General features: G+C 40.5%; 1 protein-coding gene across 2 annotated transcripts in view; it reads right to left on the bottom strand.

Annotated features, from left to right (window-relative positions):
* cblb (Cbl proto-oncogene B, E3 ubiquitin protein ligase) overlaps nucleotides 1-24,100 on the bottom strand; it is a 104,936-nt gene extending 80,836 nt beyond the window's left edge. For both annotated transcript variants that reach the window (XM_031311099.2, XM_031311100.2), the window contains exons 1-3: nucleotides 23,838-24,100; nucleotides 21,896-22,073; nucleotides 21,145-21,395 (exon numbers count right to left, since the gene is read on the bottom strand). In XM_031311099.2, coding sequence (XP_031166959.1) covers nucleotides 21,145-21,395; nucleotides 21,896-22,063 — 419 coding nt within the window. In that variant the 5' untranslated portion in view covers nucleotides 22,064-22,073; nucleotides 23,838-24,100. The remainder of the gene's footprint in view (nucleotides 1-21,144; nucleotides 21,396-21,895; nucleotides 22,074-23,837) is intronic.
* Between the last annotated feature and the right edge of the window lie 3,531 nt (nucleotides 24,101-27,631).

Genomic DNA, 27,631 nt, shown 5'->3' with positions numbered 1-27,631 from the left:
TGACAACTCTTTTAAGGAACAGAAATGTAAACACACCAGATTACCATGATTACAGAAATTATTTACAACCACGTTTGAATATTTGAGAAAAATGTATTTCTATTCTGGCAACATGCAATGTAACCAACAGCAGTAGGTTACAAAAGGTTATGAGCAATATAGGAAATCTGAATATACTTATTCTCCAGATAAAACTCAGGCTAAAGGTTCTGATTAGCAGTACAGTATTCTGTTCTATACATCTAGATGTTAGTTACAAAGTGAGGCAGGCATGATTTATTTTTGACTGCAATGTTTTCGTCTGCTGATAGCAGACTATGATCAATCTCAATGTTGTTTGGGTCAAATGATTTACGACGTAGCAGATGTTGTATAGTTTCTGTCCTTGACCACGCACACACAGATTTTTCACGTGCTGTACACAACATAGCTGACAGTGATATGACTCATTCCACGACTGACTACAAGATGCATAAGCTACCTAAAAAATATATTGACTTCAGTTCCTTCAACAGCAAACACCAGATTCAACTAGACTGATCGGTTTTCCATGTACTGAACTTGCAGAGTAATGCCTGGAATAAAGTAAAGAGGTGAACAGCAGGCCAAAGTGGGATAAGTGAGAATCACTATTCTGTGCCTTGGTTGTGTGTGTGTGTGTGTGTGTGTGTGTGTGTGTGTGTGTGTGTGCGCGCACTGACAAAGCCAAGCCTGTCTCAGTAATTTCATGCTCTTCAGTCAGCATTAGGCCTCTAATCAACCAGGACCAGCCAAAAAACTCTCCATTTGGGATGCAGAGGTAAACGCTGCAGATTCTTACAAAATGGTTGTAATTCAAACTCAATTTCCAGCCTTGTTGTGGAGGAGGATTCAGTTCTGAAACACCCCAAAATAAACAGAAAAACATGATGCAGTTGTATAATGTATTTGCAGTAATCTTTGGTATTACTAATTGCTTTTTGCATCATGAGGATGCAATGCTCACTGACGATGAGAAATATATATTTTTACACTCACTGTAAAAAAAACAAATGTGCAGGTCTGATGTAAAATGTAATTCCTTTGCAATAACATTCTACCAGTTTTGGTTAATTAGACTTCCTTGTGTGTCCTTGCCATGCCCAGTGCCATTAGCATGGTTGTGTAGTCTGCTTCGTTTGACAAACGCCCCAGGGAAGCCAGCCCATTCATTAGGGCTTATTATCTGTAGAGTGTGTGGAGTTGGGTGGCCAGAAACTGTTGGCTGACTAACACAGTTGTTACAGACATCCTTCGATGGCTGTTATGCATAGATATCCAGCCCATAAACAGCTCTACATACAACCATACAGGTTTCCAAAAAAACATTCAGTAAAAGTCAAATTTTAGCCTCTTTAAAATAAAATAGAATCTTACATTCAAACACTTACAACCAAAACACAAACTTGCTGACACTGGCCTACATGGTGTCACTCCGTTGTTGTGGTGACACCTGCACTACTGCAGCTCAACCTCTCACTATCTCTATTCATACTGGTTTCCTGTCACCTGAACAATATCGCTATCCTCTGTCACAAACTGCTGTTACTCTAGCTCACTGTGACATGTGTATACATTTCCCTCTTAAACATTCGAGCCAGTGAGAGAAGTAATGATATGAAATAATGATTTCATTGTTAATTAATATACATATATAAAAAGATACTAGAAATGTTTCTTGGGAGACCTCAGAAAATTTCAGTTTCATTATAGTTTACTTTACTAGAATTTGTCCCATTTTAATAACCAGTAAGGAATTTTAGACCCTATTAAAAGCTACATGCTTTGAGCCAATAGGGCCATGAAGGGCGAGTCTTGTTTTTCTATCTGTGTGTTTGGGTTTGAATGTGCTAGTGCAGGTGACAGCAGAGACACAGTGAGAGTAGAGTGGCCATGAGGGAATGTAGGCTTCACAAAGGGACTATTAGACACATGAGATGTCTATCAGATCTCCAACAGGCTGCTGCTGCTGCTGCCACCACAAGGGTAAAATGGAGGCTGGTGGAGAACAAACAGTTGTGGTGAGGGTAAAGAGAACACAGAGGGGTAATAAAAAAATGTAAACAAAAAGATTTGCGGCTGCTGATAGCACCATGAATTATGCATCACTTGTACCCGCTATCTGCTCCGTCTGAAGGTTTTGCAAATGATGGCAATATGTCTTTCTTTGCGTCTGATCGGCGCAACTGGGTTGTTGTAGCCTGGCACTCATTCTGCGCTCTCCCTCTCTCTCTTTTTTCTCTCCTCTCCTGTGCGTAATGGATCTGGTTGCTCTGATGTTGACAATGTTTACCAAGTAGTTTAAGTTGGCTGTTTTTCTATAATAATGACAATAATACATTTATTTGTAAAGCACCTTTCATTGTTAAAAGCAATCCCCAAGTTCTACAGAGTAAAACAAGATTAAAAAGAGGTTCAAAGGAGCAGCTGACTTCCGGTGAGCGACATGCTGGAGTAGCCGCTTTTACCACGCTCCCAACCTATTCATCTTTAACTTTCTCTATAGTTCAACCAAAGCGCTACAACTAGCCATTGATATCTAACTATATTTGGCAGCACTTCACTACGTCGAAAGTATGTCCAACAGGTCGAAGAAAGAGGAGCAAAAGAAGGATGACTCGCTGTCGAGCGCCGTGGTATCCATGCTAACGGCTATGCTAGCTGAGCACAAGACTTCGCTCCTGGCTGAATTCAACACGGCGTTTACCAAATCCATCAGGCCAGAGCCAAGGCAACCTCATGGCTAATTCCTACCATTAGAGCTAGCACAGGCGAGATCCACGCTGACCCTGTCAACATTAATGAAATATTTGCCAAATTCTATGCTGAATGCTCTGATTGCCCTCCCATTGCAGATGACACGCTTAATGATATAACCTTCCCCCAAATAGACGTCAAAACCACGAATGACTTGGGTGGTCTTATAACTGCTGCCGAAATTCAAGGAGCCATTAACTCGCTACAGAGCGCTAAGTCCCCGGGGCAGGATGGCTTCACTGTAGAGTATTACAAAACATTTTCCGCTCTCCTTGCGCCAGTCCTGAGAAATTTGTACAACAAGGCATTTCGGCATCGTCACCTGCCAGACACCCTGTCGAAGGCCACTATCTCCCTAATTCTTAAGAAGGGGAAAGATCCCCTGCTTTGCGGCAGATATAGACCAATCTCACTCCTCAATGTGGACCTCAAAATTATCTCGAAGGTTCTTGCACTCCGTCTTCAACGGGTGATGCCCTCCATTATGTCGCTAGATCAGACAGGGTTCATGCCTGGCTGACAGTCTTCACACAACACCAGACATCTACTTAACATCATCCACTCACCGTAATGATACCCCGGAAATCATGGTGTCCCTCGACGCCGAAAAGGCCTTCGACCCTGGCAATGGATAGGTAGGGCGACAATTTTATCCTCTGGGTCAGATTATTATATTCATCCCGATGGCCTCAGTTCAAACTAACAACACGTTGTCACCCCTCTTCTCACTCCGGAGAGGTACCAGGCAGGACTGCCCTCTGTCGCCACTCCTGTTCGCCATCGCGATAGAACCTCTGGCCTTTTTGCTTCGTTCAGAGGAAGGTTTCAAAGGCATCACATGGTCTGGCACAACTCATAAAGTCTCACTGTATGCGGACGACCTGCTCCTGTACATCTCTAACCCAGCCGTCTTGCTCCCAGTGATTTTAAACATTCTGGAACGGTTCGGCGCGTACTCCAGCTACAATTATCAGAAAAGCAAGCTCCTACCAATAAATCCTCTAGCTATGCAGCTCCCACGCTCTTTATCGTCGTTTAAGTGGGCAGAGGATGGATTTCGCTACTTGGGGGGTCTTATTACAATGGCCATATCAGACAAAAATGTCTTACTTCTGGTCGAAAAAGCTAAAAGTAATTTTGACCGCTGGTCGGTCTTACCACTCTCCCTCGCCGGCCAGATAAATTTGATTAAGATGGTTGTCCTCCCATCCATCCATCCATCAATCTTCGTCCGCTTATCCGCGGGGGCAGCAGATCCCGCAGGGGACCCCAAACTTCCCTTTCCCGAGCCACATTAACCAGCTCCGACTGGGGGATCCCGAGGCGTTCCAAGGCCAGATTGGAGATATAATCCCTCCACCTAGTCCTGGGTCTTCCCCGAGACCTCCTCCCAGCTGGACGTGCCTGGAACACCTCCCTAGGGAGGCGCCCAGGGGGCATCCTTACCAGATGCCCAAACCACCTCAACTGGCTCCTTTCGACGCAAAGGAGTAGCGGCTCTACTCCGAGCTCCTCACGGATGACTGTGCTTCTCACCCTATCTCTAAGGGAGACACCAGCCACCCTCCTGAGGAAACTCATTTGGCCGCTTGTACCCTGGATCTCGTTCTTTCGGTCACCGAAAGTCCTCAAACACGTGTTCATAAAATAAAAATGAACGCACGAAATCCAAGATGGCTGACTTCCTCTCAGGAGAAAAAAAATCTACAGTTACCCGTCTGGGTACATTTGGAAAGGGCAGGTTCACACCTTCCAATGCGGTCGGTCCTCTGCTCTCAACTCCCTCTGCCTTTAACATCTGTGGGCGCATGCCCGATTGTATCACTCTCACTCAAGATCTGGAGTCAAGTTAGGAAAAACTTGGCTTACTTCTGTCTTAACCCTACTGCTTAAAAACCATGTTTTTACACCTTCAAGTTCAGACCTGGCATTTAGGGCCTGGCACAGTAATGGTGTTGTCAGTGTCAAAGGCCTATACAAAGATGGCATATCTGTGTCCTTCACGGAGCTCTATTCCCCCCTGGCATTTACATCTCTGCTAGCCCGGAGACTGATCTTGCTAAACTGGAGGCTCTCCCGCCCCCCTACACACGACTGTTGGATTAAAGAGGAGCTAGACAATTTGAAGCTTGAGAAGCTTAGATCTTCACTTAAAGGCTCTATCTCGACATTCCTAGAGACATGGAACCCTTTCCTAGAACTCGTTGACTCCCTCAGTTTATCTCCTGACTTGGAGGACTGTGTTCCTTCTAGACTGTTTCAGACTTTTTTTTTTTCTTTTCTCTCTTCCTGTATTTCTTTTAATTTGTTTATGTACTTATTTATTTTTATCTTTTGGATGTTGTATGTCCTTACTGGTGTGTATTTGTCTGTGTGCATGGATCTGTGTCGTTTGTCCCCGTCTGGTTTGGACCTGATCTGGGTTGGTTTGCGGGTGGGTAAGGGACTTGAGGGGATCTGACATACTGTCTCAAACCTGCGTGAAGCTGGCCCCCCATGTCATCCAAAAATTATTAAAAACACTGCTATTTGTTTGTGCTACGTTTGTGCCGGTTTGTGCCGTAAAAATTATCGTTTATGCTGTTAAGGGTTTTAAGTAATTCAACTTTACATTTTCTGGCCAGTGACATCACATCACACATAATGGGGGCATTAATGTCCAAATCTCCCCAAAATGGTCTCAATCGTTTGTGCTACGTTTGTGCTGATTTGTGCTGTTACAAAAAAACATTTGTGCTACTATGTTTTTTAAGTTATGATGCTTTATAGGTTACACGTGTGACATCACCCAGCCCCCCATTAATGTCCGAATCTCCCCAAAATGGTCTCAATTGTTTGTGCTACATTTGTGCTGATTTGTGCCGTTAAAAGAAACATTTGTGCTACTTCGGTTTTTACGTTATCAGGCTATATTTGTTACACGGCTACTATTTGCGCCGCAAAGGCTTCTGACACCAGCCATCACTCCCATGAACGGGACATTTTTCCTTACAATAGCCTTAATGAAGCAGAAACACTTAATGTCAGATAACGTCCATAATAATTGGACTTTGGGTTACATTTTTTGACAGTTTTCAGTGGTTATGAGGAGCAATATGAAAGAGACATTTCGTGATGATTGATCGTTGTTTAGGTACATTAAACCACATTAAGCCTTTTCATGTTAGGACTTATAAAGCCCATGAGAACCGTGGAGAGTCAACCCACAGCCGCTCCGCTGCCCTGCTGAAAATGTGAAGCAGAAACGCTTAGAGGGTTAGAGTTTTTGACAGTTTTCAGTGGTTATGAGGAGCAATATGAGATAGAAATTTGGTGATGATTGATCGTTGTTTAGGTACATTAAACCACGTTAAGCTTTCTCCTTACAATATGCTCTAATGAAGCAGAAACACTTAATGTCAGATAACGCCCATAATAATTGGAATTTGGGTTCGATTTTTTGACAGTTTTCAGTGGTTATGAGGAGCAATATGAGAGAGAAATTTGGTGATGATTGATCATTGTTTAGGTACATTAAACCACGTTAAGCTTTCTCCTTACAATATGCTCTAATGAAGCAGAAACACTTAATGTCAGATAACGGCCATAATAATTGGAATTTGGGTTCGATTTTTTGACAGTTTTCAGTGGTTATGAGAGAGAAATTTGGTAATCATTGATCATTGTTTAGGTACATTAAACCACGTTAAGCTTTTTCCTCACCATAGGAGCCAATGAAGAAGAAAACGTTAACGTGAGATAACTTCTATAACCGTTGGATTTCGGTTTAGTTTTTTTGACAGGCTTAAGTGTTCATGACCACGTTAAGCTTTTTCACGTTAAGCGTTTTAGAATGTCCCGTTCATGGGAGTGATGGCTGGTGTCAGAAGCCTTTGCAGCGCGAAATAGTAGCCGTGTAACAAATAAGCCTGATAACGTAAAAACTGAAATAGCACAAATGTTTCTTTTAACGGCACAAATCAGCACAAAGGTAGCACAAACGATTGAGACCATTTTGGGGAGATTTGGACATTAATGGGGGGCTGGGTGACTTCACGCGTGTAACCTATAAAGCGTTATAACTTAAAAAACATAGTGGCACAAATGTTTGTTTTAATAGCACAAATCAGCATAAACAAAGCACAAACAATTGAGACCATTTTGGGGAGATTTGGAGGTTAATGGGGGGCTGGTTGATGTCACTGGCCAGAAAATGTAAAGTTGAATTACTTAAAACCCTTAACAGCACAAACAATATTTTTTACGGCACAAACCAGCACAAACGTAGCACAGACAAATAGCAGTGTTTTTAAAAATGTTTGGATGACATGGGGGGCCAGCTTCATGCAGGTCTGTCACCTATTATGCTTTATTCACCATGGCCTCCGCTGTATGTCATTTATTGTGAAATTCAAATAAAAAGAGTTGGAAAAAGAGGTTTGTGGTGTGAGTAGTTCTTTAAAGTAGGGAGGGGCCCTGGATGCACTGATGGGTGAGTAGGGAGATTTGGTACTCAATTCTGAATGAGACAGAAAGCCAGTGGAGTGAGTGAAGGATGGGTGTGATGTGGTCGTATTTTCGTACCTTCATTAGGATCCTAGCGGCGCTGTTCTGGATGTACACTACTTCTGTAGAAGGAAGTCTTGCACAGATGTTTAATGTGGGCTGAAATGTGAGATGAGGCTCAAATCTTACTGTCAATGATTGGGGTATGTTTTGACCAGAGAAGGTGATGTGGGTTATGGGGGGTGACTGGTGTGGTGTGCCAACTAAAATAGCTTCTGTTTTGGAGCTATTTAGCTGTAAGAAGTTTTTTTATCCATAGCTTTATCTCTTCAAGGCAGGAGCTTAGTGATTGATGAGGGATTTTAAATATATCAGTGTTTCCCATGCATTAACCAGACTGTGGCGGCCCGCCATAATTTCTATCTAATTTGTCCTGCCACAGTTTCATAATGAACCGAAAATAGTTTTACGCTTCTCATAATACCATTAGAGATCTCTCATTGTGGGCTGTTCAGCAAAGTATCTCCCAGTCCAGTCAGTAATGCCACCCCGAATTAACACCAAAGAAGAAGTCTCCACCCCCGCCGTCAGCTATAGCTAAGTCAATAATACAAAATAGTGACCAAAATGTGTTTTAATCCAGTAATGTTAGTCGAACAGCTCCACTGTAGTCAGTATATGCAATCAGAATTGACCTTTAATTCTCCGATTGGTTGGTTTTGTGGCACACTTATAACGCTGTGAAAATTTGAGCAAGTGCGTCAACAGTTGAGCGCGCACAGAGTGCAGAGGTTGAGAGTGAGAGAAACATGACCGGAGCATAGCAGCATCTACCGGAGCGCAGAGAAAGAGTTTTTGAGAGGGCACATGAGTAAACTGCGTGAGAGAGCTTATTATTGCACGTTAATATGGATAATAGCAAACATGCAAATACATTTATTGAGCATGGAATAGGTTTTTGTTTGCTCAAACAAAATTATTTTTTGCAAACTGATTAAGGGAGGCTATAGAGCCATCATGCCACGCCCAAGCCTAAATGTGATATCAAATCAAAGTATTAACTTTTTTCGAACGTGGCTGCAAAATTATGAGAGTTTTCGTGCATCCTAAAGTCCTCAAACACGTGTTCATAAAATAAAAATGAACGCACAAAATCCAAGATGGCTGACTTCCTGTCAGGAGAAAAAAAACTAAAAAATGATATACGTTCCTCAAGATTAGAACAATATTCCCACTAAATTTCATAAAGTTCAAAGAACCTTTTTCGAACCATGGCGTGCGTTAGGGGGTGCTATAGAGCTTGCTGACCACGCCCGAGCTAAATCACTACAGAGCTTTGCAATTTTCGCCAGGTCTGACGTGTTAAATTTTGTGAGTTTTTCAGCATCCTAAAGGCCTCAAAAATGTGATTGCGCAGCAGAAAAATTATAATCCTCACAGACCGTTGGGCACCTTCGTGCTCAGGCCCTAAAAATGGGAAAAGAAGGGCACTCAGTCAGTGGAGTCACTGATTTAATTATTTCTTGGGATTGTTATTAGCATCAATTATTCAGGCAAATCATTTGTCACAGAAAAGAGCCACAGGATTCCATCCTTTAGGACAGAGAGAAAGAGAGAGGGAAAATTAGCTCCTAAAAGCAATTTATTTGAAACAAGACTCGAAACCCAGTACGTGGCTGGACGTGTATGGTCAATGTGCTAAATTGTGGTGCACGGATATTCACTGGGGTCTAGAATATCCAGGATGTCAAAGTGACTCAGCAGCAAAAACAGTATACCTTCAGAAGCTAGCATAGGATAGAAGTGCTAGTTAATGACATGCTATAATCTGAAATGAAAACACACAGTGAGAGGGTCAAAGTTTAAGATGAAAACATGGACAACACCCAAAAAACAAGTTCAGATCTATTTTAATGTCCACAGTGTCATGGTTAGCATTGCTAAGCCTTAATCTCCTGCTTTCATATCTATATAAAAAAGTGACCTAATTTAGAAAATGAACATCATGCTGTATTGAAGAAGACTTGAAAATAGCAATTGATATCATAAACTCATTATGAAAATGTTTACTGAGGTGATAAGTCAAAGACTTCCATAGAAACGGACTTCTTTTTGGAGCCAGTGGAGTCGCCCCCTGCTGGAAATTGGATAGAATGCAGGCTTAAGGAACTTCCGCATTGGCTTTGCTTTTCAGGCCCGGACGCTTTGTCCATTATTTTTACAGCCTATGGTTTGAACTGTGGTAGGAAACCAGACGTAACTACTCAGAGAATGTACAAACTCTACACATAAAGGTCACAACTGGTCATATTCAAATCATTGTATCAAATGATCTGCGAACATTCATTGGTCTAACTTGCGTGGGTGTGAGGTGATTATGGTTGTATTTGTAATCCTTTGTTTCGTTTAGCAGTTTAAGTAAAGGTCATGAGCGAGTTTAGGAAATATGTCGTTTTAAGTACATCGAGTCATGAAGGAAATACTCCTCCGTGTCCATTACACACAATGAGTGTCAGCAGATTGAGAGAAAACCTTAGTCAGAGTGCAGTGAGTAAGCCCAGAGTAACCATGACCCACACACACACACACAACACACAGACACACACACACACACACACACAAACACAAACACACACACACACACAAACATACATACACACCTCCCCCGTGCTCTGAGCCTCTTGGTTCCTGACTGAAGCATTCTGGCTTCCTCCTCTGGTGCTCCACATCCTCCCCAGATGGTTCTACTCTCTGGAAGCTTACTCATCTCAGCAAAGCTCAGGACTTTAAAGCCTTCCATGGGAACGTGTGACATCAGCACAACTGTTTACATTATATATATTAAATGACAGACAGACAAAGAAAACGTCTCATTTTACACTGTCAGTTAAGCTGCAAAGTGATTCTTTAAGGCAGAAAAGAAATGAGAGAGATTATTCACCAGGAAACACTTTGGGGTGGCTGTGGATCAGAGGTAGAGTGGTCGCCCCTCAACCACAAGACTGGTGGTTCTTTCCCCTCCTCTGGTAACATGTCAAAGTGTCCCTGAGCAAGACACTGAACCCTGACCCTGAACACTGAAGTTTTTCTTTCTGTCCTTTCAGCTCAATAACTCAACAACATCACTTCCATCTATACGTGTGTGGGTGCGTGCGTCCGGTTGTCTTGTATCTCAAGAATAGGGCTGGGTTTTAAAAATCAATTTTCCGATTTAAATCTATTTTCATTTGAATGATCCAAAATTAATTCACAAAATCCATCCATCTTTGTCTGTATCATATGAAACTAGAAGACCTAAGACATATGCTAGCTTGTCGGGAAGGGGGTTAAATAACCCTCCTAAGTCAGGTTACATTTTGGTGAGGGAAAAACTGGCATGGCAAGGGGTCCCTCTGTCACTTCAACATATCTGAATGAAATTTCACTAAATACTCACTGACTGTAGAGTCTGTAGAGCACTAATTAAATCCATGCTTTAACTTTTAAATTTATAAGATGCTACGTCCATTATTTTTACAGTCTATGGTTCTTGCAGAGCGGGTGGAACAGCATCAACAGGTGTGCAACTCCAGAGACTACCCTACATGCAAATGATGAGAATATATGTTCACAAACATGGTAGCTGAATGCCCAGGCTCTCGGGCTCTCCAGCACGTTGTACAGGTAGTTTCGTTGCTGGCGGTTGCGCACGTTTCTCCAGCCGCTCTGGGTAGAGCTGTAATCGGGCCTTAAAAGTTCGGCCCGACAAGGCCCGAGCCCGACAGAATTCGGCCCGAGCCCGACAAGTACATTTTGATTGACAGATTTTTAAAAGCCCGAACCCGTTTACAGCCCGACTGTACAAAAGGCCGTCTATCAGCAGTGATTAGAGTGCATGTCGGAAAATAGCGCGAACACGCTCTTCACGCCGCGAGCGGGCACACGCACCACTCGGCGGAAAAGGGAGAGAAAGAAAAAAGAGACTGCGCCGCACGCACACAGCTCTTTTGTCTTCCGTCAAGAATGAGTAATTTATACCTTTTTTAACATAATTTATTCATGACTAACCGAGGCTATAGGCCACATGGAAGTTGGAACAAAGAAATAAAATAAGCCCTCCAGAAGCCAGCCTCTGTTTCACCTCCTCAGCATCCATTTTCACACTAATCGAAACGCTTCACCGGACTGCTCGTTTACTGCGCAACTTGGAGCGCAAGCCCGAGCCCGGCCCGAGCCCGTGTAACATGATAGAAATGAAGACCAAAACCGACCGAACCCGTCGGGTCCCGTCGGGTTCGGGCAAAGATCTTCAGCTCTAGCTCTGGGCGCTGTATATGAGAATGTACAATGGAGTAACTTGATCTTTAATCTAAACTCTTTAAATATTATTATCAACATGAGGAAAGCCTGGATTAAGTGACTTCAGAGATTTCAACAGATGGCACCAAAGCAGGTAGGAAACCAGTTAAAATAGAGAACTAGAGAGCATCTTGCACATCTTGTTTTTTTCATGGTTGTGATGCTATTGCGGTGAAAGACAGACAGACACACACAGACTCACAAGGTAAAAAACAATACCAGTGTGACAGCTGGTAAATACAGAAAGCAATACTAACCCACCAAAACAGAACAACTCTTCATACCCTGGGAACACTGCAGGGTCTGTGCCTGAAGCATGCAGATTCTAGAGCTACAATATAAGATCCCAAACTTTGTTTACAGTCTAATCTTCACATCACATCTTTTTCATTTTTAAAAAAATTTTTAAAAAATAACTCTTCACTCATCAACATCATTTCCTCCTTAAACCTGAGAGGCTTGCCAGACTTAATGGTGATTGTTTCTAAAGTTTTTCTGATGAATAATTCTGAGTGATGAATTGATGAAGTATTACCACAACCTCTAATCAGGAAGATTTAAAAGCAAGCCTCCATATTTCCCTTACATAAGTATTAAAATAATTCCCCTGATAAACTGGCAATTAGACTAAGCACTGAGCTACACTGTACCTTGGTACGTACAGAGTCAGCAAATCACAAATGAGTTATTTGCTACTAGAAAAAATTATATTTAATCCACTCATGTGGCTCATTTCTCTAAAGAAAATAATTCAGCAAGTGATGGAGTCATCTAGAAAGACCTTTTCTGCATTCATTCCTAAAGCCAAAATACTGATTGTAGATTCACCATCACTAGTGTTGGTCACATCAAAAAGTTGAAAATACAGAGCAGGTTCCTCAACATGTCAATGCAACATGAGTCAGGAGATAGGTGACATCACAATCAGATGGGGGCGGGCGGGTAGATGGATGGAGGAGGGAGGGAGGTCAGATTGTCTTTTATCTGCAACACTCTGCTTCCTGGCAAAAGAAGTGCACTTTTAATCCATCTGATTTAGAGACAATCACTTTAGGAAGCTGCTAAAGCCATGCTTGTCAGAACGGCTATAAAACGCTCTGGTGCAAATCACTTCAGATGTGCTCTGTGGCTGTATCGCATGAAGGGCAAGGGCATTAAAGAGTTTGCTGTACTCTATGAGCACTTCAGTGGCAGCACTGTAATTATGTAATTATTCTACTTAAAGCTTATTGATTGACTGTAAAAGTCTGCTTTCATGGGATCATCCTGGGGAAAAAAACAAGTTGACCTAACCTTCAGTAAAGAAAGGGAGCTTTCGAAAGGCGAGGCAGATATCTTGTATGAGCAACTTTATGTTTTACAGCTCAGCCTCAGCAACTGACATCTCATGCAGGGAATTGATCCTTTGCAGCAGTAAGTAATGAAAGCCACAGCTCTCGTGTTTTGTCAATGTCATTTTATGCTGTGGTTGCAGGTCTCTGGCCTGAGAAGTTTTCATCTCAAAAAAGATATCAGCTGTTTTAAAAATTAACTGCCACCGTCATTGTTGACCATAATGTATTTCATCCTAAGTAAGGAAGTGACTAATCTTATACATTGATCCCTCTTTACTAATGCAGAGAGTACGAGTTCAGTCATTGCCAATGTGTTATGGTGTTATGGTTATGGATCTAATTGAAAGGATCTTTTTAAAAAATGTCAAGGAAACCAATTTGCTTAACATAGACTGCAGACTCACATTAGGGGCTCTTGGATATTTTGATTAAAAAAGCTACAAAAGCATTGTTTTTCAGGCTTAAGTGACAATTATAACTTCAGACAACTAATCAAAGTGCAAACACAACGTTTCTGTGCAATATGTAACTTTGTACAAGAACGGTTGAAGTTTCCTTCCATCAATGTCCCTGGAGACAGATGTGATACGAGATGTAAAATAATAACAATGAAACCAAATGTGTGGGAAACTATATTTAAGCATAGTTTGGTTGCTAGAGAATAAACTAGGTAGCAGAGAGAAAATTCACTGTGCTTACAGCCATTGTTTCACTGCCAGTATTACTTGATTGTACTCGGGGAGGGGGGGGGGTAAGCATTCTTCTTCTTCCTTTTGTTTTGACAACATTTTTTGTTTTGTTGTCAGGTTTACTGCTTCTATGGCAAGTTAATTATCTTTTGAGCTGAATCACATCAAACAATTGCCAGTAAGTATAATTAAAGTCCAGGTAAGTAAGTGATTTCTTTCTAAACATAATATTGTTGAAAACGTGTGAAAAGACTGTAAATTGTACTGAATTGTGGAGTTAAGACTGTTAAACTGTTTTTTTTTTACCATTTCTGCCTCAATGATGCACTGGAGCCATCATTAACATAACACCTCCACTGTATAAAAACAATTTTAGTATTAGCGTTACAGCACATAGCATCACTGTCATTTCGTCCACCACGTGCAAACTATCACAGCTACAATAAGAGTCTGTTAATTTGGTTCAGCATCCAAAGTTTGGAAGTGCTACTTTGGAGTAACGTCTTCCCCCTTTTCCACGATGTCCCAAGGTGTACGATGTTAGCTGTCCACGATGTGGATGTAGGCTATTCTATCCCAGACGACCAACCTCCATATAGGCCACCACCCTTTAAGCTGTAGATCCGGAGGGAGGAGTTAGCTTATGTGCTGCTTAGTGGAGCAGTAGGAGTGTTGGGTATGTGTGGTTTCTACTGGACATTTGTTCCTGACTTTGTTGTTGTTGCTGAGCCCTTGACTGATCTTAAGAGAGAGGTGAATTACGGATTTCATTTTGGGAACCGCCCTGAGAATCAACCTATGTGAGTTTCCGGTTTACTGTTGCACACTTCTGTAGTGTTTCATTCCTAAGAGGAAAATTTGATTTTTGATAGTTCTGATATTGTTGCAGGTTTTATCAAATTGTTTAAATAAGTATGTGTAAATAAGATTGTGTATAGATAGTGGTGTGGGAATTTTAGAAAAACCTGGAAAAAGTGAAAAAAACAAGAAAAGAGAAAATAAAAAATAAAAAATTAAAAAATGTATTTTTTTATTATATGGGGGGAGGGATGTTATGATATTAATCTGGGTCTTTCAGGAAGTGGGCAGGGTCAGACTGACATGACATGAGGGGGGAGTCGTTGTGTTCTGATATAACCTCGAGTCACAGGTGTGTGCGAGAATTGCAGTTTTGGAGAAGGTTGCTTCCAGCTGGAGGTGAGTCAAAAAGACCGGGCCTCAAGCGAACAGCTGTAGAACAGATGTCGCTAAACGAAGAACGCTACGGAAGACTAAGGACCGAAAGACTTTCTTGTTTCCGACACTACAACATGTTGTATATACACCTTTTTTTATCTGAACTGCTATAACAAAGGAGGAGCGGGGCTGGCCCGGCAAGTACGCCAACAGAACAGAGCCAATTAAGCACCGGCTAACCTTTAGTGGCAGTGCTCTTTGGGGATTTAACAAGCCCGGTTAGTTTAGCGCGTTCATAACAATAGTAATTTACTTAAAAAATACTGTTCATTAATCCCTGTGTTCTCAAAACAGCACCCCTGGAGCTGGTCACTTCCACAGGGATGAAGCTTGCAGACAACTGAGTTTGACAAAGAGACCTCTGGTTGAAGGACGGTCTTCCTGTTCACTTGGACACCCTGCTGTGAAATGAGCCACAGAAGTGGTATGCCTGTATGCATGTGTCAAAGCAGTGAAGGAGACAAGAAGCTGCTAAAAACTTCTTACTCAGTCTACTTTTAGCAGACAATGCTCGTGGCGTCCTACAACACCTGCCCACAAAGTAACAGCTCACCCTAATGTAATAAAAGAAAATGCAATAAAGTCAGTAACACCAGTCAATACTGAAATCAAATCCTGAAACAGTCATACAAATGTTTTTTGCCAGTAATGCAATAATGTGTCCATGTAATTAGGGATGGGCGATATTTTTGACCAAATATCTCGATATCGATACCACAATGATATTGTAGTGTTGACTATTGGTGCTTTCACAAAATATTCACACAATGAGATTTTTGATAAATAATCATCAGTAATGTGGATATAATGACTAAGTGGGGAAAAGGCAAATAATAGAACAGTTACACCAGTCTGGTAAGTTCAGAAAATGACCACTTTACTGTAATGCAGCCTTTAAAACCAGGAAAAGACAACACTTATGCCATATTACGATATTACAATATCCAAGACGATATCTTGTCTCATATCACGATATTGATAGAATATCGATATATTGCCCAGCTCTACATGTAATGCAACATCGACTGGATATTGTACTGTTTGTAACGTTTTTAATAAAAATGAAGTGTCAGTATTCAGTAATGTTTTAGGTAATGGTTTTAGTTTTCATTAAAGAAAGAGGAACAGGCACAGTAACAATGCTGGAGGTTTTCCTTTCTTAACATATTATGCTTTAACAACTGCACTTCTCTAACTGCTTATCATAAAGAATTCAGTCCATCTATCAGGACGGCTGACACATCCTGCATGACTCTTAACTAATCTACTGCAAGTATGAAAGATGCTATGTTGAAAGCTGGGGATTAGACATATACTTGTCTACTTGTAATGCCTGTTTAAACCTGCCTAAAATGTGAGAGGTTGAGGGTAGGGTTGTGTTTCTTGGGGAGATGAAGTGAGCCATTTAAATCTTGACATAGTATGTAACTACCAAAAGAAACTGATAAATACAATGCACAGAATAACTTATCAAGTGATTCAACTTTGAGATTCAGTCCGACAAACAAAGTTAAAAGTACAACAACAATGTACAGTGTTTACTGCAAACACTGTTAACACACAGTTAGATCAAAAAAATCTGCTAGGTGACTATTTGAGAGCTCAACCTGAGAGGAAATTTATAAACAGGATGTAAAGTGCATGGGGATTTTCCCTCTGCTCTGCACATGGCAACCAGAGAGAGCTCCTAAGAATCACTGGAGCCTTTCATACCCGTAACTCAAGCTCTTCTCTTGCACACACTGTTTAATGAACGATAGGAATAAGAAACAAAATTCCCTTTCATTGTGATAATCCCAAATAAATGGTTGGGGGGGGGGAGCAATTTTACATTTTGTTGGACTTAATGACAAATGTTGATAATTTTGCATAATTAGTTGTAATGATCAAAGAGCAAGTGCAGAGAAACCTCACTGTAGAATCAACGTAGGCCATATTATTGACTTTAAAGTTACTATATGTAACTTTCAGTTTGTGTTGATTCTAGCGTCCGTTTTGGACAAAAGCGGTAGTGTTTTTACCACACCTGCTGTCCTAAAGGTCTTTTCTTTACGGTGCTGTATTGCCCACTGTATTACACACTGAGTTAGCACTACCAGGAGGTCATACAGTCGCGATAAATATTTTGCTCAGACAGAAAATCCATCATTTACATTAAGAGAATACATTGCAGATGCATCGTTGCATTTCAAGTGTTGCATATGGTAACTTAACCTGGATGCATCGTGAGTTAAACCGGGTAAAGTTTTCACTGTCACTGTGTCACGAGCCAAAGCATTAAGAGATTGTTGTAGCAACTAACGTAATAATAACTTAGATTAATATAGCGCATTTCATGAAACCAAAGGACGCTTTACACAGGTACAGGGGGACAAGGGAAAAGAAAATAGTAGGCCAACACAAACACGGACTAAAAGAAATAAAGCGTCCGTACTGAGATTGATTCGGGTTTCGCCCGTTGTCTGTCACTTTCCCTTTTAGCTTTTAGTTCTTCGTTTAATTTCCTTTTTTTCTGTGATGGTCCTGCCCAAGAATCAGCCATAACTTACTCGGATAACTTCTAAAATAAAATTAGAATACAATTAGGCCTATATAAGGAAATCTCTGCTACCTTTTACCTGGCTGAATACTCACTAACACAGGCTTTTCCGGTGTTACACCGAAATCTGTGACCCGTCAGAACGTGTTACTGTAGCGCTGTCTACCTACCGTAAATCATTCTGTGACTTTGCGGGAATAATCGGACCCGGGAAAAGGCATTAATAAAAAAGTTCTTTTCACTATTCGTCTCGTTTCCTGTTACAGGTCATTTATGATCATCAGATGACAAAAAAGTTACATATAGTCACTTTAAGTAGAGCAATCTTTTTATTCTGGTATCTTTTTATTTTGGTGTAACAAGAACATTCTGGACTGCCAATGGAAAATGTAAAAAATAACAAGTAACACAGGTATCACTAAAAAATTGACATGTTCCCATTCTTGAACCTATTACTTGTCCTGAAGAATCCATAGTACAAAGTGCTTGCCCACATTGTGTCTGTGGCCAAATGGAAAAGGATTGATGCCTCCGCGTGTGGGTGCTCCACAGAGGCATATGACAGAGCCAGGCACATACCAGGTGACCAATAACATTCCAGATGGATTTTGAATTAAACCAAAACCCGTTTTCCAAACAGGCACACTTTATCAATGGTTTGGTTTTAAAGGAGGAAGATACTTTGGAAAGAAAGCATATATCGCTGAACTCGCCCAAGACCAACTAGAATATTTAGCGAGACCACTGGCCAAGTCAAAGTGCAAATACTAACAAGTCTAAGACAAAACCAAGACATATTTCGCCAAACACAGAGGTTGTGTGATAATATTAGTCCCGTGCGAATCAGCATCTTGGGTCATATTGGCAGGTTGGCAATAATAAATGAAAGTTTTGAGAGTAAAAATACAGACTTAACGTAGCCCTTGCGACAGCACAAAACATAGACATGGGGGGGATCATTTCTAAATTACATGAGGTCACGAAGGCGAATAGGGCTTTATCCTTACTGCTGCTCCTGTTAATACTAAGTGATCATAAGGTCACTGTTAAAGAGAAAGTCATGCAAGTTGAAAGCAAATTTTATTGTGATAATCCCAAATAAATGGTTTGGGGGGAAAAGCAATTTTATATTTTGTTTGACAATTTCATAATGACAAACTTCCTGTTAGCAACTTGACTATCCCAGTACTACAGTAATAGGACATGTTTTAGTATAATGATAAGATAAAGCACACAGTGCAGTAGCATAGGCTGCTATTCACAGATAACCAAAAACCACTGCACCATTTATTTTCTGATGAACATGCCTCTGCTTTCTATTCTCCCTCCAACTCTCCTCTCTTTCACTTCTCCATCTTTACCTCCCACTCCCTCTCGAATCTGAGTCAGCTCATGTCTAACACATCACAATCACAGTGGGATGACGGTTACAGGCCACCAATGCTGTGTTTGACACGTCGCAGCTTACAAATTAGACCGTGGAGAGGACAGCTCTGCTGTAACCCTGGTGAAATAGGCAAACCTCTCACTTAGGATCACTATCATCACCTCTCTCACATCACACTCTGCTGTCAGCCCATAATGAGGTATTGATATATATCGTAACGATGCCATGGCTGAGATCAAACAACATTGTACATTGTCATGTCTTGAGTACAACAATATTACAATGATTAAATTACTTGTAATATTAGTAACTTGCAACATAAGATACATATACTGAGCTCTGGAATTAAGAAGTCTTTTTTTTTAATCATATACTGCTTATGAAAACTACTTTTTGTCACCACATAGTTTTAGTTCTGATTCAATGTGACCAGGGCTTGACCTTTTTTTTTTATAAGAATGTTTTTATTAATTTTTCATTGCAATTACAATTTTCAACAACCCCCCGTTTGCACTGCAGTTTCACTGCAAATATATTTATTTATATTTTATTTATTGTATTGATTACTGTACTGTAATTCTACTTTTCTTTGTATTTTTTGTTGTAAAAACCTGCAATGAAAAAATGTACTAGATATTTTTTTCTGAAGCCTTTCTATGTTTGTGTTCATTGAAATGTAAGTAGATGTTCTGTACTGGAACAATCTTTCAGAGAAGCCTGTATGAGAAAATAGGTATACAAAGTACTAAAGAGAGCAGTGTTTGTATAAAGTACATCAGTGTGTTGTTGCTGCTTTGAAAGAGTAATTCAAGTGGTGCATGGGTTTACCATTTTGTTACAAAAATGCCATTTTGAAAAAGGATTGTTACGTTTAAATTGCAGTTTCATCTTGACATAGAAGTGTTTTTTATCTTTATTTATCTCCAAGTGTTGTGTCTTATTTGGCTTGTGTGAAGAGTTTTGACACATTCCGCAACAAGTGTGTAAGCAATTGGCAAAAACTTGAATTGAAGGTGGTTTTGAGCACTCACTTGTGGGTCAGTCAAGAGGAGCAGCTGGCATGGGCCCCCAGTGACGATAAGTGGAGCGCACAGTCTGTTGTCGTGCACCCTCTACTTCTGTTACAAACCTCTTGTCAAAATGTTTTTCTGTCACAGACGCAACTGTTGCTGAATCCACCATACAGGGTACATGCTGAACAGAACTCTGGGGGAATCTTACGGTTCAGGAGAAGCAGAGTGTGCACCGCGGCTTGCTGGTGGTGTGTGGGATCATGTGACAGCCGGGGTGGACCAGGACACCATGCTTTGGCTGTGCGCTGCGCAGTACATTACAGCTGTGCTTCTGTGTCAGGCGGTGGCACAGACCTATATGCCACCCGCCAAAGTGGCAAGTAAGAATGACTGCATTACCTGCCACTGCCAAATTTTACCCTGCATTTGGCGGGTAGGCGGGTGCTAATGTCAAGCCCTGAGTGTGACTGATATGAATAAATTGTGGATTTAACTGATGCTGTGGGAGGATGATTCAAAGAATCAGTAATATGATGTACATCTGAAGTGCAAAGCTGAGCTATAAATCCATGTTCCATCAGTTATGTATCAAAATAAAAATGCTGATGAAAACCCTAGTCGGTCTAGAGATGACAGTCAGAAAGTTCTGTCATCTCTTGCCACTGTGACCACGGTTGTCAGTGAGTAAGAAAATGAGCGCAGTAATGCCTCAACTCACATCCTGTCTGTTACATTATTCTAAAAGGTTAGTGACCGCTGAATAGAGCTTTCTGCAGTATCTACTGCATGCTTACCCCACATAATACTGCACACAGCATTGGGAATAGGGGACCTGAAGAGAGTGTACCCTCAAAACAAGAACATTTGTAATGCCTAAATCATCAACACAACTGTAATATATTTCAGATTGTCTGTTTAACTCCCCTTTACCCAGCCATCACAGGATCATCTCTCCACTACACTCTGCTACTACTTTCAGCGGGCTCTACGGCTTGCTGCTCTCACTACAAAGGGGGCCTGGCTACCGCTCTACAAAGTCACAACTGTTGGCTTTCCTGGCCCCACAATGATGGAACCAGCTCCCCAATGACATCACATCCGCACAGAAAAAACTCTAAACCTCTTCCACCACAGGCTGAACACTCGTGCTTAGACTGTGCCTTGGTACATAAAATAAAATGATATCTTCAACGTCAGCTAAATAAATGTAATCCGTAAACCGGTAAACTTTGAGGTGTTTTCCCTCTGTACACCATGAGCTTGCTCACCCTCTATTGTCATCACAAAAGCCTCTATGAAGTAAAAAATAATCAAGATAAAAATATTTTCTTATCAAAAGTTCTCTTACCTGTCCTGTGACTGCTCCTCATACATCCTCTCCTTTCCCTCTTTGAAGAGCCGGATGGCCCGTTTGGATTTCCTCATAAGGCTATCAATGTAGATTTTAAAGTACTCATTCTCACTGAGCTGTGTGAGTCTCTGGTTCTCTTCATATTTGCCTAGTGTAAGCCGCAGGTGCTGGTAGGCATCAGGTAAGATATCCAGGATGTATGGTGGACTGTTTTTCAGCTGGAGTCTAGGATTTTGGCAAAGGCGGACCTGTGGCAAAGAAATCTATTAATGATTACTTGCTCCAACATTTATTTGTGTTTACCACATGACAAAAAGTGAGCTCTGAACTCTATCTGCTCAAAGGCAAACTCTAAGATGTCACCAGGTCAATAATCTAAAGAGTATTATGCAAATTCCCCTATTATCTTTATTGCAAAGACACACATCTGGGTATTAACTTTGTTCAGCCAACACACTAACAATGTTACTAGCACATTTATTTAGAATCTGGTTGAATTAGGTTTAAAGAATCAGTGATAAACTGTTCTTGGACACATCATCAATGAGTTATCAGATTTTGACAAATATGTACCAGCCATGTGTAACATTAGAGGGTATAAAACATATACTTTAATTAACTGTAATCAGAAAATGACCAAAGAACACATGTGCACCCCTTTAGCATTAGCTCCACCTCTCCATGTGCATCTACAACAAAGTCCACCATCTGGCAGACAGGTCTGATGGGTTTATCACTTCAAACGTACAACTTTATCCATGAGTTTCCAGGTTTTCTCCACAGTCCGCCGGTCGGCAGCCGCTTGTTTCACTGGCCCCACTGCATCCTGGATGGCATCAAAAATGCCTAAAATCCGACCCTTACTTCGGTTCGGTCCTCGTCCTCCAGGGTTTCGGCCACTGAGAGCAGTTGCCATTTTCTATAGACTGAACCAAAAAAAGTCATTATTGCAGACAGACAGTAAAACTGGCCTTTTTTTAGTTACATAATCAGTCACAGTTGTCCTATTGTTTGGTTCCTATCCATAGATATATTTTAGTTTTTCTGCTCTTCTGGCTGATTTTTATTGTCAATTGTTTCTCTAATAGAATTCCTCAACTGGATCAAATTCTGATAGTTTCGCGGGGTTGTGATGCTGGAAAAACATCCACTAATTTACAGATGTCTCTTTCCTCGTGTAGGTCTATGGGAAAAAGTATTCTTATGCCCCATTACAACGCGTGACGGACACGGAAGTTGCAATTTCACTGTTGGGCCGCCATGTCAAATTGGCTTCAGAGCCCAGCACACTTCATGGGGGCCTAAATCAAATAGATATTGTGCATCCAAAGGCTGGTGATATTAACTCTGGGTACATCAGCAAGTATATATGAAATTACTTTACTGTTTGTTACTGACAATTGCCTACCACTTCCACCTGCCTCTAAAAGGTGTCGGTGGAACACAAGCAGCATGTCACTCTGACAACCGGCACATGTACATGTCACTGTAGTGAGCAGCATAAGCTGCCAGAGGATCGGCTTATGCCGCTGTACCACAGTGGCATGCCATCAGCCACTTTTCCATCTCTGCACTACTATTGTTTTATCACATATACATAACATGTCCATTTGGTTTACAGTTTGTTGTCTATTTTGTTATTATTTCATTGCATCGTCTAGAAAATTATGGTTATTATTTTATCTTGTCTTGTACCTAAATTGACAACCGAGGCCTACAGCATAATGTGGTGATGACTAGTGGGGGTGAAGGGGGGTTCAGGAAGGGAGGGGATGTGTTTATGTTGTAAATTGTATGTTTCGTCTTTAGTTTAAAAACATAATAATAAAAATTGTTAATCACAAAACACTGTGAGATAGGGCATGCCTTGGCGGAGGTCTGCACTCTCTAAGTGCTCTAGTTACCCTTAGTACTGTTCAACAGAAACCTCAAAGGTCTCTTTGTCTTTGACTGATGCCTAACAGGCCTGTTTGTGAAAGAGGTTCAAGGACCACCAAAGGTCTTTGAAGGTTCAGAGGGTCTACAATTCAATGCAGAATAGTTCAGTGTTATTTTACTTACTAGAGGTTATTATCATGAGAGAATGTGCTAGTGACTATTCCCATCAGACGAAAGCCTGTACACAATAACTCGTTTTAAATGCTTACTGTATAATAGCCTCCTAGTATGGGTGGGCTTCATTGTTTATACTGTATGTCTGGTTGGTCCTTGACATGACAGTTTACCCCTTTCTTTATGCATGCTGTTGTCTTCCCTCATAACTGTTATTGTCCACACATGATCAAGTGATTTTCACACATAATAATTCGTGATTTAACTGCAAAATGAAACTGCAACCTGATTACATGTAACACACTGCGGTAGTTTTTAATTGTGTGGTCAGATTAAGGATTAGGCTACTTTACCCGGTTATCACTGGTTGTGCTGTGATCTACTCCTACTGTATATGGAGTTGGTGTGCTAGTATCGTTTGTGATGACAACTTGCGTTGATCTGGTGGTACTTAGGGTTTTGCTGTTGTTAAGGTACCATCCAATTTTATTTTCCGTTGGTTGAATTTAAGGCGACTCTGACTGAGCTGCAACTCACACACGCCCGTGAAGCCCAGAACAAGAGATCTCTTTACAGTCATTGTAGCTTTCAGGAACTCACATAAATCGATCATTAGCGGGGGAAAAGTACTAACTTACCAAAACACCAGGGAACGTCTGCTGGGATCCCTGCTGAACTCGGTCCACATGCAGCGTACACAAATTAAGGAGTGTCCAGAGGGAAAGAGTGGCAGGAAAAGTATCCAGCGTGTTTAATCCCGTTACTTCACCTAAAATCCTCCATATTTTATAGACGTCTTATAAAAGCTGTTCCCCAGCTGCTGTCTAAGGAGTTGGAAAAACGCCGACCGATGTCTGTACAGTAGGCAATGTTTTGTACAGCCACATCAGTGTAAAGTTCTAAAAAATGACATATTTAGTTGCGCATTTCAAAATAAAGCCTCCATATGCGAACAAAATCATTTACATTCAATTTGCATTTTGCCGATATTTACTCATCTTTTCTTGAATTTTGTCGTTCAAGTGTTTTGAGTCAACCATGTTATTCTAATGTCCTTGTCCATATAAGTCTACTTGTCCTTTTCATCCAACAATGGTAGGCTTCATGTTCATCCTTTAATCTGAAGGAAGGCTGTTTACTTCCTGTAGTGTCTGCCTGTGTTCTGGCTGGCTTGATGCAGCTGTTCCAGCGGTAGGAGGGCCAATGGGAGTATGAAGCAATATTTTCCAGGAACCGAAAAACGCAATGACAGAAGCGCCCAGCATTGGTGCTCTGAAAGGCTGTCACTGATGTCAGGTTTGACTCAGACAGAACAGCGACCTCCGTTTCCAATTGTCAACATAAAATGCTTTTTGATGACCCAGGGGACAAAGTTGACAGCTGACGGCCTAATAACATTGTGGTCACTGAACTGAATATTCAGCTTTTTATTTTTTTCAAAATACATTTCTGTTCATTTGTTTTTGTTGTGTTCTATGTTGCAATGACTAGAAGAGCACATTTGGATACATGGGTGTTTCTGCAACTACTGGAATTTTTAAGTCCCCGCAGGTAAATTTGGGGTTTATGATAAAATATATATTATAGGAGGCTTAAAAAATATAATCAAAGTGCTATGACACATATTCTGACATAAAAATAATTACAATATAATGTGATTTAATAAAATTAATGAAGCTGTTGAGATACGCAAAACGAGCTATTTTAATTACAATAAGACATTATTTCAAGTGAAATTGTTTCATATGAATATTACTAACACAAAATCCTTACTTTGTTTAATGATCATTTAAATGTTTTTTTAATCTAAATGTGCCTGTCCCACACTTCTGAGTCCTTACAACCATAGTAAAGGTATTTTCAAATCTAGTGTTAGATACAGTATACTGTATGGATAAAGCACAAGGAACGGAAGAAAGAAAGGAAAAACTGTATTTCTTGAAGGGTAATTTGTATGATGGTTATTATTTACATCTAACATTTACTGCACTTGTATGCACATGTACTGTTTACATTCACAAAATTAAAACATAATTACACATTTGTTTCAAGTTTTTTCTTAAGTACAGAGAAGCAGTCGTTGGAAATGGAAATCTTAGATCTCAGGCTCTTTTTAAAATGTTCATTAAATATTTAAAAAAGAAACCCCAAAAGTAAAAAAAAAAAAAAAGAGAATATAAGACATAAAATAAAATATATTATTATTATTATTAAAATATAACATATAAAATATACATATAAAATAAAATGTGTGACAGACAGGTGTACAGTAGTTGCAAAGTAACTGAACGTAAACAGGAATGTAGTAGATATTTATGAGAGGTATATATATATCTATATATACATAGATTCAAAGAGATTGTAGGTATGTGAAGGTGAAAAGGCAGTAACATATTTTCAAAGTAAGGAGATCAGAGCTCAAGAGTTCTTATGGCCTGTGGGATGAAGCTGTCCCAGAGCCTGGCGGTGTGGGACCAGATGTGGTCTAGCACTGCTAGGTGTAGAGGTCCTCCATGGATGGTAGTTCTGTCCTAGTGATGTGCTGAGTAGTTTTTTTTACCACCCTCTGTAGTGCCTTCATTTGAGGGTGGTGCAACTGCCATGCATGCATTGCATTATGCTTTTATTTTGGAGGCAAATTGAAAAACTTCCGGTTTTGCTCATGCTTAATGTTACTGTCTTGATACAACCACAATGTAGATGGACAGGAGAAGAGCCAATCCCAAATAAATCCACACAACTCCTCTCACTCTGAACAACAGGGGCAGAGCCAGACATTGTAAACATTCGGGGGGGGAAGCTCCATTTACAACAGCTTATGTGCACTATTTTTCCAGCCATTTGATAATAGAATGCCTAAAATCTGTTTCAAAGTCATTCCTCATTTGGGAAAAACACGATAGTTGTTAGTAGGAAAAGAATCCAACATCCTATTTTGTATATAACTGTTCTCCATCTGTCTTCATCATTCTGAAATCAGAAAACAACAAATGTTGAGGATGACTCATTTTCACTCCTGCCACCTAAGAAGAGGCAAAAATTGTCTGATGTTTCTATTGTTAAGTTACAAAACATAGGTAGGGTAGGTATTTGGCGTAAATAGTATTACTAATCTTGAAACCTATTTTTAGTAGAGTTCACAGAATGAATGGAGATATTTCCTCTGTAACAGAACTTTTGCTCCATTGATTTGCCGGTCTAGTCAGAGAGACTGAGGGGAAATGACACAAAGTTATTTTAAAATCCTAAAAGATTCGGGGCTTTTGAGAAAACATTCAGGGTTGGAGCCCCAGAAGTCTGTATTGTAACCTGAAGGTTCCTTTTTAAAGAAACTGCTTTTTGTCTCATAATTAATGGTCTCCAGGACTTCTTGGGCTTTGATCGGCCAACACAGATCTTTTCTGCTTTTGTCTGATAGGTAGGGAGACAGTATTCCATTTTACCTTCAGATGGAAGCCAACAGACTGTAACAGCCAGAGTGATAGAGAAAGACAGAGTGGCGACACTCCCATTTGGACTCCGTTGTACGCTTTTTGCCGCCTACTTCTGGGGTATGCAGTCTCGCGTAGTTCCAAATAATCCATTCACGGCGTCGGACATCATTCATTTTCATTGCTGGCCGTCGAGTAACTTCTGAGGTAAGTTGATTAAATAGCTACCTCTTTTGAATTGTCAACTGTCTATATTTTAACAGAGGCCCTTTATGATGCATATACTGATCTTTATTCGTATGTGTGCACAGCGTAATTATATATATTTTTATCTTGGTAGCCGACCTGCTAGTTTGTTAGCTCGTTAGCTCGTTTGTTAGCTTGACTTCGCCAGCTGTGACGGTATTGCTACAACCAACAATTACGAAGTTCAGTAGTGAATCTCTGACAACTTTTATTTAGTTAGTTATTGATGTTGAATTACTTGGATCATTAAGGTTGATTAAGGACGGATTTTATTTAGGTTTTATCTGCTGAACCTGACGGTGTTAACTAGTCAGCTGAGTACTGTGTGTCTAGAAATAAGGTTGCATTTGTTTAATTATACCCTTGAAAGGGCTGTTGGATTACATGTATGAATACAAATTATTCCACACAAAAAATATCAGTAAGTGACATATGACAATGACATAAGTTTAAATAGGAAAAGTATTAAGGCAAATTTCACAGTTGTGTTTTTTTTATTACTTTTTTTTATTTATTTAACGTTTTCCACTGTTTTTTAAGTTCAATAATTGCAACATCTTTCCAGAAGTCAACGAGTAATCATGTTAAATTATCGTGATTTCAATATTGACCGAAATAATTATGATCATATTTCTTTCCATATTCGAGCAGCCCTAGCTGGTGCTGGCGACGGCTGCTGGTGGTGGCTGCTGGTGGTGGCTGCTGGCTGCTGAAATAAGAGGCGACTGGAGGCTGCGGACGATGTGCCGGGGATG

This window comes from Sander lucioperca, chromosome 13 (genome assembly GCF_008315115.2).
Source record: "Sander lucioperca isolate FBNREF2018 chromosome 13, SLUC_FBN_1.2, whole genome shotgun sequence".
Taxonomy (NCBI): Eukaryota; Metazoa; Chordata; class Actinopteri; order Perciformes; family Percidae; genus Sander; species Sander lucioperca.
Note: the sequence above shows the minus strand (reverse complement) of the source record. Positions and strands in the feature narration are given on the sequence as shown.